Here is a 15,067-nt window from a genome sequence, read left to right on the forward strand (position 1 = left end):
CACACAGAGGGTGGTGAGTGTCTGGAACAAGCTGCCAGAGGTAGTAGTAGAGGCGGGTATCTAAATGCTTTTAAAAAGCATTTAGATAGTTACATGGGTACGATAGGTATAGAGGGATATGGGCCAAATGCAGGCAATTGGGATTAGCTTAGGGGTTTAAAAAAAAGGGCGGCATGGACAAGTTGGGCCGAAGGGCCTGTTTCCATGCTGTAAACCTCTATGACTCTGTCTGCACTTCCCGCTGTCTCGGCAAAGCAGCCAGTATAATTAAGGACCTGACACACCCCGGACATTCTCTCTTCCATCTTCTTTCTTCGGGAAAAAGATACAGAAACCTGAGGACATGTACCAACCAACTCAAGAACAGCTTCTTCCCTGCTGCCATCAGACTTTTGAATGGATCTACCTTGCATTAAGTTGACCTTTCTCTATACCCTAGCTATCACTGTAACACTACATTCTGCGCTCTTTCATTTCCTTCTCTATGAACGGTGTGCTTTGTCTGTATAGTGCGCAAGAAACAATACTTTTCACTGTATACTAATACATGTGACAATAAATCAAATCAAACCAGTGGGATTCACTGGTGCCGCTGAAATCAATGGACTTTTGGCGCATCTGCCACAGCGGGACTGTCCTCACTGGGGCTAGAAAATCCTGGTCGGAGAATAATAAAATGGCTGGTTCAGTGCAATCTGTGACATTCTGGGCTGAAATGTGCCACTATTGTGCTGCTTCCGACATTCGGATGGATTCCCAGGTTGGGAACAATTAGAGTGATGGGATGGCATGGGTATGAGCTTCTCAGTAGAGGCCAGTTTCCAAGCTACCTCCAGGAGCATGTCCAATTAGGGATGCCAGGCAGACAACAGATGCAGGAGTTGCAGATGCTGTGAGAACAAAGAACAAAACAAATTACAGCACAGGAACAGGCCCTTCGGCCCTCCAAGCCTGCACCGACCATGCTGCCCGACTTAACTAAAACCCCCTATGCTTCTGTGGACCATATCCCTCTATTCCCAACTCAATCATGTACTTGTCAAGACGCCCCTTAAAAGTCACTACTGTATCCGCTTCCACTACCTCCCCCGGCAATGAGTTCCAGGCACCCACTACTCTCTGTGTAAAAAATCTGCCTCGTACATCTCTTTTAAAACTTGCCCCTCGCACCTTAAACCTATGCCCCCTAGTAATTGACTCTTCCACCCTGGGAAAAAACTTCTGTCTATCCACTCTGTCCATGCCTCTCATAATCTTGTAGACTTCTGTCAGGTCTCCCCTCAACCTCCGTCGCTCCAGTGAGAACAAACCAAGTTTCTCCAACCTCTCCTCATAGCTAATGCCCTCCATACCAGGCAACATCCTGGTAAATCTTTTCTGTACCCTCTCCAAAGCCTCCACATCCTTCTGGTAATGTGGCGACCAGAATTGAACACTATATTCCCAGTGCGGCCTCACTAAGGTTCTATAAAGTGTCAACATGACTTGCCAATTTTTAAACTCAATACCCCGGCCAATGAAGGCAAGCATGCCGTATGCCTTCTTGACTACCTTCTCTATCTGCATTGCCACTTTCAGTGACCTGTGTGTGTACCTGTACACCCAGATCCCTTTGCCTATCAATACTCCTAAGGGTTCTGCCATTTACTGTATATTTCCTATCTGTATTAGACCTTCCAAAATGCATTACCTTACATTTGTCTAGATTAAACTCCATCTGCTATCTCTCTGCCCAAGTCTCCAACTGATCTATATCCTGCTGTATCCTCTGATGGTCCTCATCGCTATCCACAAATCCACCAACCTTTGTGTCGTCCGCAAACTTACTGATCAATCCAGTTACATTTTTCTCCAAATCATTTATATATATATATTACAAACAGCAAAGGTCCCAGCACTGATCCCTGAGGAACACCACTTGTCACAGCCCTCCATTCAGAAATGCACCCTTCCACTGCTACCCTCTGTCTTCTTTGACTGAGCCAGTTTTGTATCCACCTTGCCAGCTCACCTCTGATCCCATGTGACTTCACCTTCTGCACCAGTCTGCCATAAAATAAAATAAAGGGGGGTCGGTTTAAGACAGAGTTGAGGAGGAACTTCTTCTCCCAGAGGGTGGTGAATCTCTGGAATTCTCTGCCCACTGAGGTGGTGGAGGCTACCTCGCTGAATATGTTTAAAGCGCGGATGGATGGATTCCTGATCGGTAAGGGAATTAAGGGTTATGGGGATCAGGCGGGTAAGTGGTACGGATCCACGTCAGATCAGCCATGATCTTATTGAATGGCGGGGCAGGCTCGAGGGGCTAGATGGCCTACTCCTGCTCCTATTTCTTATGTTCTTACGTTCTTATGAGGGACCTTGTCAAAGGCCTTACTGAAGTCCATGTAGACAACATCCACTGCCCTACCCTCATCAATCATCTTTGTCACTTCCTCGAAAAACTCGATCAAGTTCGTGAGACACGACCTTCCCTTCACAAAATCATGTTGCCTCTCACTAATACGTCCACTTATTTTCAAGTGGGAATAAATCCTGTCTTGAAGAATCCTCTCCAATAATTTCCCTACCACTGATGTAAGGCTCACCGGCCTGTAATTACCTGGATTATTCTTGCTACCCTTCTTAAACAAAGGAACAACATTGGCTATTCTCCAATCCTCTGGGACCTCCCTTGTAGCCAGTGAGGATACAAAGATTTCTCTCAAGGCCCCAGCAATTTCCTCTCTTGCCTTTCTCAGTATTCTGGGGTATATCCCATCAGGCCCTGGGGACTTGTCTACCTTGATGTTTCTCAAGAACCCCAATACCTCCTCCTTTTTGATCTCAACATGACTCAAACTATCTACACATCCTTTCCCAGACTCATCATCCACCAAGTCCTTCTTTTTGGTGAATACTGACGCAAAGTACTCATTTAATACCTCGCCCATTTCCTTTGGCTCCACACATAGATTCCCTCCCTTGTCCTTGAGTGGGCCAACCCTCTCCCTGGCTACCCTCTTGCTCTTTATATATGTGTAAAAAGCCTTGGGATTTTCCTTAATCCTGCTGGCCAATGCTTTTTCATGACCCCTTCGAAGGAGTCCTGTGTGCTTCTGGCAAACTGCCATTGCCCTCCAAATACCCTTGAATTTCTGACCTTAATTGGCTTTCTGCAACTCCCTGGTGAGTTGCCACCCACGCATGCAGAACACTCCCGGGAAATGCAGCCGCCTGCAGCAATTCACCAAAGATCCTTAGACAGCACCTTCCAAATCCATGACCACTTGCATCTAGGACAAGGGCAGCAGATCAATGGGAACACCACTACCTGCAAGCTTCCCTTGTAGCCACTCACCATCCTGACATGGAAATATATTGCCATTCCTTCGCAGTCGCTGGGTCAAAATCCTGGTGTTTCCTCCCTAATGGCATTGTGGGTCAACCCACAGCATGTGGACTGCAGCGATTCAAGAAGGCAGCTCACCACCACCACCTCAAGGGCAACTATGGATGGGCAGCAAATCTTGGCTTAGCCAGCAACGCCCATGTCCAACGAATGTATTAAAAAAAACATGATGGGGAGTAGCAGCAGCAGCAGTGCATCTTTTTACCATTTTCACAGGCTCCCTGCTTCCAAGCAGCGGGCAATTAGGAGGGCTATTGGACACCATCTTCAGCCACTCCTGTTAGTGCAGCTCTGGTACCCACATCCTTGGACATGTTGGCCTAGAAATTGGATCGTACCTAAGTTGGAGCAAGATATCTGTGCTGTGCACACTGCTAATACATTCTGAGGTCAGCAGCAGGGTCACAGCAAATTGTTACGCTGTCTTTTATTTGTTTTTACTCCCTGCCGGCTGTGGGTGCCAGTTGAGGACTTAAGAGACTTCCCAGTCTTGTGAATTTGGCCAACCTGGCCACTGGCTGACAGTCTCAGCTGAAATCCATGAAGGTGTAGAGGAAACAGAGTGTGAAGACGATGCCTGGCAGAGACCCGTAGATTCGATAAGGCAATTAAAAAGATGTAAAATTTAACTTTTCAGGTTGCAGCCATCAGCAGCCCTTTAAGGACCACTGGTTTGGCTGTTAAGTTCCTGAAGCAGCTGACTGCAGAATGCATGGCAACTGCTGTTGTCAGTCACCATCACATCCTGCAAACTGAGCCTTGCGAAGGCGTCCCAAGTCCCCTTTTTGCGTATAGAGGAACCCTCACAAATATCATGGGCATCACACGAAGTGAGAATGAATGGTTGTACTCTGCCTGCCATATTAGACACATCTAGGCAACTGTTATGCTCCAATAAAATGAGCATAGTGCAATCCAATTTTGGGGCCTTTGGCAACTTACTGACAGTTCTTCACCCTCTGCAAAATTTCGGCATGCAAGCAATACGGATTCCCCTTTCATCCTGGTTGTTATGTAATTGGTTTGCAGTAGCATGTGGTATATGCAAGAATGCACAACAAAGTTAAATTAGCTATTAGTGTATTCATTCTTCTTATAAAATAATCCTTCACATACCTAGATTCCACACAGCAAACCACTCAGTCCTCTCTGGGGGCTAGGTTGTATGTTTTTATTACATTGTCATGATCTGCTTGCTCTAAGGAATGACTTGTTCTGGCAGCTGGTGGTAGATGAGTTTAAACAAAGTCATATCGATGTCCAAATACCTGACCAGGATGATATCCCTTGTGCTATTTAAAATAAAAAAAAACCCATAACCTGAGGAATGATAGCATACACTGTGGAAGTGCTGGTCATAGTAGCTTATGGCCACAGATGCTCTATTGGGGTTGAAACCTTCTGAGCCCACAGAGCAAATTTTTCTTGGCAAATAAGCCTGTCTTATTGTTGTGGATTTCCTTTAAAATGCTTTTCCCAAAACATTGGTTCAAGTCCAAGGTTCCACATGATTGAAAGCAGGCCGGTTAATTTGCTTCCCCTGGTTGGTGTCAAGATAGGAAGACAATCTGTTTGGATAAAATTTGATGTTACAAATGAGTTTGAAACAAGAGACTTGATGAAAGCATTTTTATCACTATTAGGAAGAAGTGATGGCATGAAGGAAAAATTGATTCCGCTAATACAAGGGCCTTCCGACACGAGAGAGTTGCACAAGAGCAAATGGCTGAATGAAAGCAGGAAACCCGTGTCACTTTTTGCCCCTGATCTGATAACTTTCACCATCCAGATTCCCCAGCAAATGGACAGCTATCATAATTCCGGTAAGTGCAACCTCCATGAGATAGCTTTTGTATATTCTTGACAATTCCTGCCATCATTGTTATAGCATGCTCAAGTATGCGAGGCAGAATACGGATCGCAGTCTGGCTAATGTGCTGCTGTAGTAATTATTATCTTCCACCTACAGTATGGAATAAAATAAAACTGTGTTAACTGTGCGGTTAGTTAAGCTTCCTGGTGTGTGGTTCAGAAAAACCCCAACAGTGTGGATTCAATTCCCCTTCCGGCCTGAGGTGCATTTGAGACATGTCGCCTTGCCTGCCCCATGCTTAATGTGGAGTGGCTACCCTCAAGTTATATAAACAATTGTCTCTCCCTGCCAGAGAGAAAAAGATGCCTACTGTCCATCTTGGGCAATGGCTACTTACCTAACCACTTAAAAATATGTTGAGTACAGATATTTGAGATAAAGAGCAACTTCTCTTGATACGCAGCTCAAAAAAATCGATATGTTTTCAAATCTGTTGAATGAAATACCTTTTATTGGTGTAAGCCCAGAAAAAAATCAGCTGTTCTCCTTTTGAATTTGAATATATTTTTCTTCCCCAGTGAAAATGGCTAAAATGATCGCTTGAATTTTATTTTGTTGTAACTTGTTTTCTGAGTTTAAAGCCTTTATGCAATATGCATATGTTGCAGCTTAATGACGTTTTTATTCACTTGACATTCAAAGCTGTACTGGAGTTGCACAGTATTCTAGGAATGAAGTAGTTACGAAAAATCATAGGTTTTGGGATAATTAAATACATAAAAAAATACAGTAGTGCATTTCAGAAGATAAACCTTGTAACGCCTGTGAGCTGCGTGTTTCTATCTGACTTGTGAATGCATGACATGGAATGCATAACTCATCATTCAGTTTAATCGCAATCTGGCACTTCAGCCTTACAAATTTTCTCTTGTTCCTTCATTCAGCACGAGTTTTGCTGGTAAGGCCAGCACTTATTGCCCATCCCATATGTCCGAAAAGCTTTTCTGCTTGCTCCGAAGATAGAAAGACAATTGTGTACCAGCAATCCCTCCCAAGTTGAGGTGACATTTCTGCACTGATAACCTTAATTTAATATATTGACTGTAATGTATTTAGGAACAGGAATAGACCATACAACCCCTTGAGCCTGTTCCACCATTTAGTTAGATCAGGGCTGAGCTGTATCTTTTTAAAAAATTAATTCATGGGACACGGGTGTCGCTGGCTGGCCAGCATTTATTGCCCATCCCTAGTTACCCTTGAGAAAGTAGTGGTGAGCTGCCTTCTTGAAACGCTGCAGTCCACATGTTGTCGGTTGACTCACAATGCCATTAGGGAGGGAATTCCAGGATTTGGACCCAGCGACTGAGAAGGAACGGCGATATATTTTCAAGTCAGGATGGTGAGTGCTGGAGGGGAACTTGCAAGTGGTGGTGTTCCCATGTGACTGTTGCGCTTGTCCTTCCAGATGGAAGTGGTTGTGGGTTTGGAAGGTGCTGTCTAAGGATGTTTACTGAATTTCTGCAGTGCATCTTGTAGATGATGCACATGGCTGCCATTGGGCATTGGTGGTGGATGTTTATGGATATGGTGCCAATCAAGTGGGCTGCTTCGTCCTGGATGGTGTCAAGCTTCTTGAGTGTTGTTGGAGCTGCACCCATCCAGGCAAGTGGGGAGTATTCCATCACACTCCTGACTTGTGCCTTGTGGACAAGCTTTGTGGAGTCAGGAGGTTAATTACTTGTCACAGTATCCCCAGCCTCTTAAGTCTGCTTCTTTGTCTATGCTCTGTAATTTTGAATACTCTTGCCGATAAAAGTAGTCTTGCGTATACTGCATGCTGCACTTAAATTGTGCCATCAGCACAAAATCACTGGGCAAGTTTTTCTCGTGACACCAAGTATTTAGTTGTCTCATAGTGAAAACTTCAGTCATATCCAGCAATTAATGTGAGTAATGCCAAAGCAGGTCCAATAGTGGGAACAAATTTATTACAGAATATTTCATGTTCAGTGAGTACTTACAGAATGGTGTTAATTCCTACCTTTACACAGAAGGGAATTGGAGCCAACACCCTTAGTTATATCCCTGATATTCTTCGAATAATGCAAGCAGGCAGGATTCTGGTTCAACATTTCACCTGTAAAGTGGTGTCTCTGGCAAGTTAGAAAAAGGATAGAGGGTGGACGTTTGTGAGCTTGATTCTAAGTGCCCAAGAGCATGAAAATGGGAGAGTTCATGATCTGTTTTTTTGGGCGAGTTTTCACACCCAATCTTATGCACTTAGTCACTGAAAAAGTGGTCTAGACTGTTTCTAGCTGCTGCAGGCAGTGGGCTGGGCTTAATTTGCCAGCCAGCCTGTAGAGCTGCACGTGTGCAGACCTCTGATGCGCACATGCTCAATAGCAACTGCAGGGGTCTGACAGACAGAGAGAGCTGTCAGGCCCCTGCTGCTGCAGGCAGCCTCAACCAGCTCCTCCACCTCCTTCCCCCCCCCTCCCCCCCCCCAGCTATTGTGGGGGCCCGTGGCCAATTGTGCGCCCCACAATGCATGTGCATCTCGCCCCAGCCGCCCAGACCGATTGGGGGTCTCCCCTCCCTGATCCGATTGCAACTGCAGCGCAGCAGCTCCACCACCCCTGATTGGGCCACCTGCATATGCCCCGCCCCAATAGGCCCTGCCCCATGTGCCCCCGATAGGCCCCACTTCCATATGCTCCACCCCCATAGGCCCCGCCCCCAGCACTGCACAGTGGACAGTGCCAACGTGCCTGTTGGATATTGCCAAGGTGCCAGGATGGCACTGCCAATGTGCCCCCCCTTGCCCTTTGCCTCCCCAGGAGGCCTCAATGGCCTCCAGTTCCACCCCCATTCATGGGGAGCAGGTGCTTTCCTCGCTGGAGAGAACCTCTCCCGGCGAGGCCATAAAGGCAAGTGAGCCTCGACGATTGAGCATCGGGCTCACGACACACAGGGAAATTCTAATTTAAATATATTTAAATAAATTATTCAGTCTCTCGTCCATTTCCGGCGAGAGCTAACCTCGCTGGAATTCCGGCTCTCATAAAATCTACAAAGCTAATTGCTGAATTTGCAGGGGTGAGTTATAGAGAAATACTGTCTGTTGGAATTTATCTCTAAGAGGGGTTGGGGGTGCGATGGTGGTGATGAGACACTTAATGGTGATTTTTACATTTTTGTTCAGGAGAAATTAGATTCTGTTAAGTTCTTTTTATTGGGCACACGGTTGAGGACTTGGACATGCACTGTTTGAAGCTGCAAGTGTCAAAAGAAATAAAGAATACTTGGCAATGTCTTTAAGAATGTGAGAGAGTGTGTTCGATTACCAGTGGGGATGCTGGAACAGAAACTAAAGGGTGGGATGAATTCCTGTCAGTACATAGGATGAAGAACTATTAATTCTTGAAACACATAAGATATCTCATGATGTTTGGAAGGACAAGCTAAATCAGCTAGTGCCCCTGCCAGATACGTTACTGTGTAAGTATGCAAGTGCCATGGAGAGTACAAAAGGAATGCAATTCAATAAATATTATTTGAATGATGCCATCATATTTTGACATTATGCTGCATTCTTAGCACAGACAACATTGTTACTAACAGATTCACTTGTCATTCATCTCATTTTTTTGTCTGAACGATCTTGCTCTGTGTAAATTGGCTGCTGCATTTGTGTGCCCAGCTTCAGGATGCAATAATGTCCTATATCAACACCAATGGTTCTTTTTTCTCACTTCATTTAGCTTTCCATTTCATAGAGTCATAGAGGAGAGGTCATAGAGGTTTACAGCATGAAAACAGGCCCTTCGGCCCAACTTGTCCATGCCGCCCCTTTTTTTTAACCACTAAGCTCGTCCCAATTGCCCGCTTTTGGCCTTTATCCCATCTTACCCATGTAACTGTCTAAATGGTTTTTAAAAGACAAAATTGTACCCGCCTCTACTACTGCCTCTGGCAGCTTGTTCCAGACACCCATCATTGCCCCTCTGGACCCTTTTGTATCTCTTCCCTCTCATCTTAAACCTATGCCCTCTAGTTTTAGTCTCCCCTACCTTTGGGAAAAGATGTTGGACCATCTAGCTGATTTATGCCCCTCATTAGTTTATAGACCTCTATAAGGAATCACCGAATCACAGAATACTACAGTGCAGAAGAGGCCCCTCGGCCCATCGAGTCTGCACCGATGCCAGAAATGCCCTGATCTGCCCACCTAATCCCACTTGCCAGCACTTGGCCCAAGGCCTTGAATTTCCCTCTGTCTTTTTGTTCCACCCTTGTTTCTTCTCTCCTCTGTTTTTCTTTTCCTTTTTTTCTTTTGTCTCCTTCTCCTTTTAAGCTGTAAATTTTAGTCAATGCTGAGGCAGAATTATCTAAATTATACATGTTGTAAGGATATCCAGTAGCAGAGGTGAAAAAAAGTATAGATTGTTATTTGAATGTGTACAATCATTGTGACTTTAGCCTGACAGGACCTTGGATTGCAAAACCCCTTGGGGAGCTAGAAATAGTATTATAAATGACCTATGCCAAGGGATGCCATGCAACAGTAAGTAACAGGCCAACATTCTGAGAGAGTTTGGCAGGGTAGATGCTATGGGATAGTTACCTCTAGCTGGAAATTCAACAGCTGGGGACATAGTCTAGGATAAGGGGTCAATCATTTCAGACTGAGATGAGGAGACATTTCTTTGTTCAGAGGATTGTGAATCCTTGGAATTATCAACCCCATGAGGACTTTGGATGCTCAGTTCAATATATTCAAGGTTGTGATTAATCAACCCTTGGGCTTTACAGGAGTTGATGGATATGGGGATTGGGTGTTTGAGGTTGAAGGTCAAATTGGCCTTATTGAATAAGTGAGCAAGCTCAATTGTGACATCCCCTTGTTCCAGTTTAAATGTCCAAGACCAAATAATGCACTAGGGAATGTTATGCTGGAATTATGTTGTGTGCATTTGGGAGTGCTGGGAATTTTGCAGGCAAACTAAAATTGCCCACTGTTGGGGGGCATCTTGTGATTTCTGGATTTGAATGGATTTTTTTTGTAAATTCTTAATTATAATGCATTTATGCATTCATTGCATTTGGCAAAGGTCCAATTTGTAAGGTTGTTCTTGAGATGTGGAATCTCTTACTTCTCCAATTGACATTGCCTTTGGTCCACTACCTACAGCTGTGATGAAGGGGGTCACCCTGACTCAAAACGTTGGTTCTATTCTATTCTCTCTATTCTCTCTCGATGCTGTCAGACTTGCTGAGGTTTTCCAGCATTTTCTGCTTTTGTTACCAACAGTGATGTTAGGGAGCGAATTCCATAGTTCCAGTGAAGGAATGGTGATATAGTTCTAAGTCAGGATGATGTGTGACTTGGAGGGGAAGTTGCAGGTGGTGCCCATATATCAACTTCCCTTGTCCTTCAAGGTGGCAAAGGTCACTGATTTGAAAGGTGTTGTTTCAGGAGTGTGGAGGTTTGCTGCAGTGCATCTTGTTGATGGTACACTCTGCTGCTGTTGTGTGATGGTGGTGGAGGGAGTGAATGTTTAAGGTGGTGGATGGAGGCTGTTTTCTCCTGGCTGGTGAGCTTCTTGAGTGTTGTTAGAGCGTTATTCATTTAGTTAAGTGGAGACTATTCCATCACACCCTAATTCATGCTTTTTGGATGGTGGACAGGCTTTGAAGTGTTAGGCTGGGAATTATTATTTACAGAATTCCCAGCCTCTGACCTGTTCTTGTAAGTCACAGTGTTTATATTTTTGTCCAGTTCAGTTTCTGGTCAATGGTTATCCCCGGGATGTTGATAGTAGGGGATTCAGCAATGGTAATGCCATTGAATGTCAAGGGGAGATGGTTAGATTCCCTCTTGTTGGAGATGGTCATTGCCTGGCACTTGTTACTTGCCATTTATCAGCCCAAGTCTGAATGTTATCCAAGTCTTGCTGCATGTGGGCACAAAACTGCTTCAGTGGGCAGAATCTTACCAGAAAATGGCAAGGTGGCAGGATCTGACTGAAAACCAGCATGTTTCATTCCTGAGAAACAGGTAGGTTTTCTCTCCAGATCTTATTTTGAGGGGTGAGGCCTAAGACACCGGCACAGCTGGCTCCGCAGAGATCTCTCTCCCCCACACCCCAAACAGCCATCGCCGGCATTTTCCAGCCCCCCAGTCATCACTGACATCTCCCTCTCACCACCATCCCTCCCCCGCATCATTGCTAGCATTTCCCTCTGTGCCAGCCTGGCAGTGACAACCAGTGCCAAGAGGAAACTCGCGCAGACACAGGGAGAATGTGCAGACTCCACACAGGCAGTGACCCAAGCTGGGAATCGAACCCGGGTCCCTGGCACTGTATTGTGATGCAAAACATGACACCGAGCCACTCAAGGAGTTATGAGGACAATTGCACAAAAGCTTGGTCAAAGAAATATATTTTCAGGAATGTCCTGAAGGAGAAAAGCAGCATAGAGAGGCAGAGGGGTTTATGGAGAGAAGTCCAGAGCCTAAACAACTCAAAGGCCCAGCGACCAATGGTGGAGAGATTAAAATTAGGGATATTCAATAGGTTGAATCTAGAGCAGTGCAGATATTCCGGAGGATTGTGGGGCTGGAGAGGATTAGGGAGATGGGGAGGGCCTTAGCCCTGAAGAGATTTGTCAATGAAAATAAAATTTTTAAAATGGAAGCATTGTTTAGCCAGTTACCTGTGTGGGTCAGTAAGTACAGAAAGATAGACTGTGTTACATGAAAGGAAATGAGTGGTTTGAGTGATGGCATGGATATGTGACTGAAAGATCATCCAGGGGTCCAAAATAACCCTTAGATTGCAAAACGTACGTTTCAGTCTCTGACAATTGCCCGGGAGAAGGATGAAATTGGTGGCAAGAAAGCCAAGTTTGTGGTGGGACCAAAGACAATGGGGTGATTTTCTGGCTCCCTCCAACATATGTGCAAATCCCATTATGGCTGAAAACTTTGACATTAATTTGAGATCTGGCACTTTTGACCAATAATGGTCAAAACAACCCCCCTGCAAAAAAGTGATGAAAGTGTTGGAAGATCATGATTGGATTGTGCTGCCCAAGCGGCAGGAATCACAGCTGGTTTTCCACGCAGGATGGCACTTTGTCTTTTTTTGGAAAATTCGGCCCAATATTTAATTGTCTTGATGATTAATTGGAGGAAATTTCTGGTCATCCGCTAATAAATGGCACTAATAAAAGTGGAAAAGATTGAAAGGGTGCAGAGGAGATTTACAAGGATGTTGCCTGGATTTGAGTGGCATGCCTTATGAGGATAGGCTGAGGGAGCTCGGTCTTTTCTCCTTGGAGAGATGTAGGATGAGAGGAGACCTAATAGAGGTGTATAAGATGTTGAGAGGCATGGATCGGGTGGACTCTCAGAGGCTTTTTCCCAGGGTGGAAATGGCTGCTACGAGAGGACACAGGTTTGAGGTGCTGGGGGGTAGGTACAGGGGAGATGTTAGGGGGAAGTTTTTCACACACAGGGTGGTGGGCGAGTGGAATCAGCTGCCGTCAGTGGTGGTGGAGGCAAACTCAATAGGGTCTTTTAAGAGACTCCTGGATGAGTACATGGGACTTAATAGGACGGAGGGTTACAGGTAGGCCTAAAAGGTAGGGATATGTTCGGCACAACTTGTGGGGCCGAAGGGCCTGTTTTGTGCTGTAGTTTTTCTATGTTTCTAAATGTTGGAAAAGTGGACTGACAAATCCTTCAGCATCCAGTGAATGGTATTACACTGCAAAGACACAGGGGCCGGGATTTTACAGCCTCCCTCGAGCGAGACTGGAAATCCTTGCCCGAGGTCAACGGACATTTCTGTTGTCTGCCCCTCGCCCGCTCCGATTCCATGGTGAATTCCGGTGAGGGGATGAATTTGAGCCTGCGCTGTCCGTCTGCCTGAATGGCGGTGTGCGTTCAAAACCTGGAGAGATTTCGAGTTCCGATCTTCCAGCCCCCTCGCCGGCGGAGTAGCGTGAAACATGCCATGGGATCCCTAGGAAGTTCATTTTAATATATTAGCATGTCATCAGCGAGCACTCTCTCCAGGACTTCCACTCACCAGATATTCAGCCAGCATTGGCGTGATGTCAGATCGGCGCCATTTACAACATGTCCATCTAGGCATGAACACGTTGTGGGGGTCTCTCCGGGGGGTGGGGTGGACATAAAAGTGTGTATAGCCTGGAGGGGTGGAGGGGGGTCTAAAGGTGAATATAGGCCCCGGGGGAGAGTGATATGGCCAAGCAATGGCCTAGCAATGCCCCCTGGCACTGAAGAAGCAGTAAAGTTATGGAAAATACTGAGAAATACTTATTAATGGACTGAGCTGTGACATATAAGAGGAAGAATAAGTGAAAATTTATAGAGAATACTTTTCCTCATCTCTGCCCTAAATGAGTGATCCGTTATTTTTAAACAGTGATCCCTAGTTCTAGATTCTCCCACATGAGGACATCCTTCTTTCCGCATCCACCCTATCAAGACCCCCTTAGGATCTTGAATGTTTCAATCTTGCCAACCAGAAAATGACCCATTTGTGTCTGCTCTCTGTTTCCATTGGCCACCCAGTCTTCTATCCATGCTAATACGTTACCCCTACACTATGAACCGCAGTAACCCTTAATGTGGCACCTTATCAAATGCTTTCTTAATTATTACTGAGCACATTACTCAAATAACGAGGGGTGAAGTTGGAAGACATCTGGAAGAGATAGTGGATTCAACACTGACTGTGGCCAGTCATGCAGGAGCAGTAATCAGCGAAGCAAATGGAATGCTGAGCCACAGTGCCAAATCAGTAAAGCATAAATCTGAGGCCATCATGCTGAAGCTATTTAGTGTTCTCATTTAGGCTGTGTCCTGAATACCGCAAGCAGTTCTGTTCACCAGAACACATCTAAGAGCCAGAAGGCTGATTCCTAATGTCAGAAAAGTGATTTATCAAGTAAAAATGTTCGGAAAGCTTGAACTCTTCATCCTTGAAAAGAGGGGACTGAGAGGGGAAATTGTAGATCTATCAAGGGTACAAAGTGGAATAGATGAAGTTAATCCTGTGTGCTACTTCATTTCTATCACAACTGGGGACAGGGGAAGTACTGGTGTAAGCCAAATTCAAAGACTGAACTCAGGTAGTCTGTTTTTGTGCAAAAAGTGATGAACACTTTAATTGGGTAGTCAGTAGAAAATTGGAGTCCAAAACTCTGGAACAGTTGAGGTAGCAGTCCTCAGTAAGTATCGAGATTAATAGCAGTTTTCTCAGAAGGTTGAGGCGGTTGCACAGTGGTTAGCACAGCTGCCTCACGGCGCCAGTGACCCGGGTTTGATTCCTGGCTTGGGTCACTGTCTGTGTGGAGTTTGCACATTCTCCCCGTGTCTGCGTGGGTTTCCTCCGGGTGCTCCGGTTTCCTCCCACAGTCTGAAAGATGTGCTGGTTAGGTGCATGAGCTATGCTAAATTCTCCCTCAGTGTACCCGAACAGGCGCCTGCAGTGTGGCGACTCGGGGATTTTCACAGTAACTTCATTTTGGTGTTAATGTAAGCCTATTTATGACTAAGTTTAATAAATAAACTTTAAACTTTTAAACTTCAAATCATTAGGTACCTCAGAGGCCTCCAAAATGTCAAACGTGGTGTTCTGGAACTGTTGTGATTCAGTTCAGGTTGGCCTGACCGGTTCCTTTCTTTAAAATATTATAATGATACAGTTGGATGTTCACAACAACATGCAGCTCTTGTTGGATATCTTTTTCCCCATTGACTGAATACATGTATTTTTGCAAACTTACCATGGAGGAATTTGAACTTTACAAGTGCTCGGCTGTCT

The 15,067-nt window shown here is 45.2% G+C and overlaps 1 protein-coding gene across 8 annotated transcripts in view; it reads left to right on the forward strand.

The window, feature by feature from the left end:
- vps13b (vacuolar protein sorting 13 homolog B) overlaps positions 1–15,067 on the forward strand; it is a 993,302-nt gene that overhangs the window by 335,362 nt on the left and 642,873 nt on the right. For all 8 annotated transcript variants that reach the window (XM_078215655.1, XM_078215652.1, XM_078215654.1 and 5 more), the window contains exon 19: positions 5,035–5,214. In XM_078215655.1, coding sequence (XP_078071781.1) covers positions 5,035–5,214 — 180 coding nt within the window. The remainder of the gene's footprint in view (positions 1–5,034; positions 5,215–15,067) is intronic.

This window comes from Mustelus asterias, chromosome 7 (assembly GCF_964213995.1).
Source record: "Mustelus asterias chromosome 7, sMusAst1.hap1.1, whole genome shotgun sequence".
In the NCBI taxonomy this organism is placed as follows: domain Eukaryota; kingdom Metazoa; phylum Chordata; class Chondrichthyes; order Carcharhiniformes; family Triakidae; genus Mustelus; species Mustelus asterias.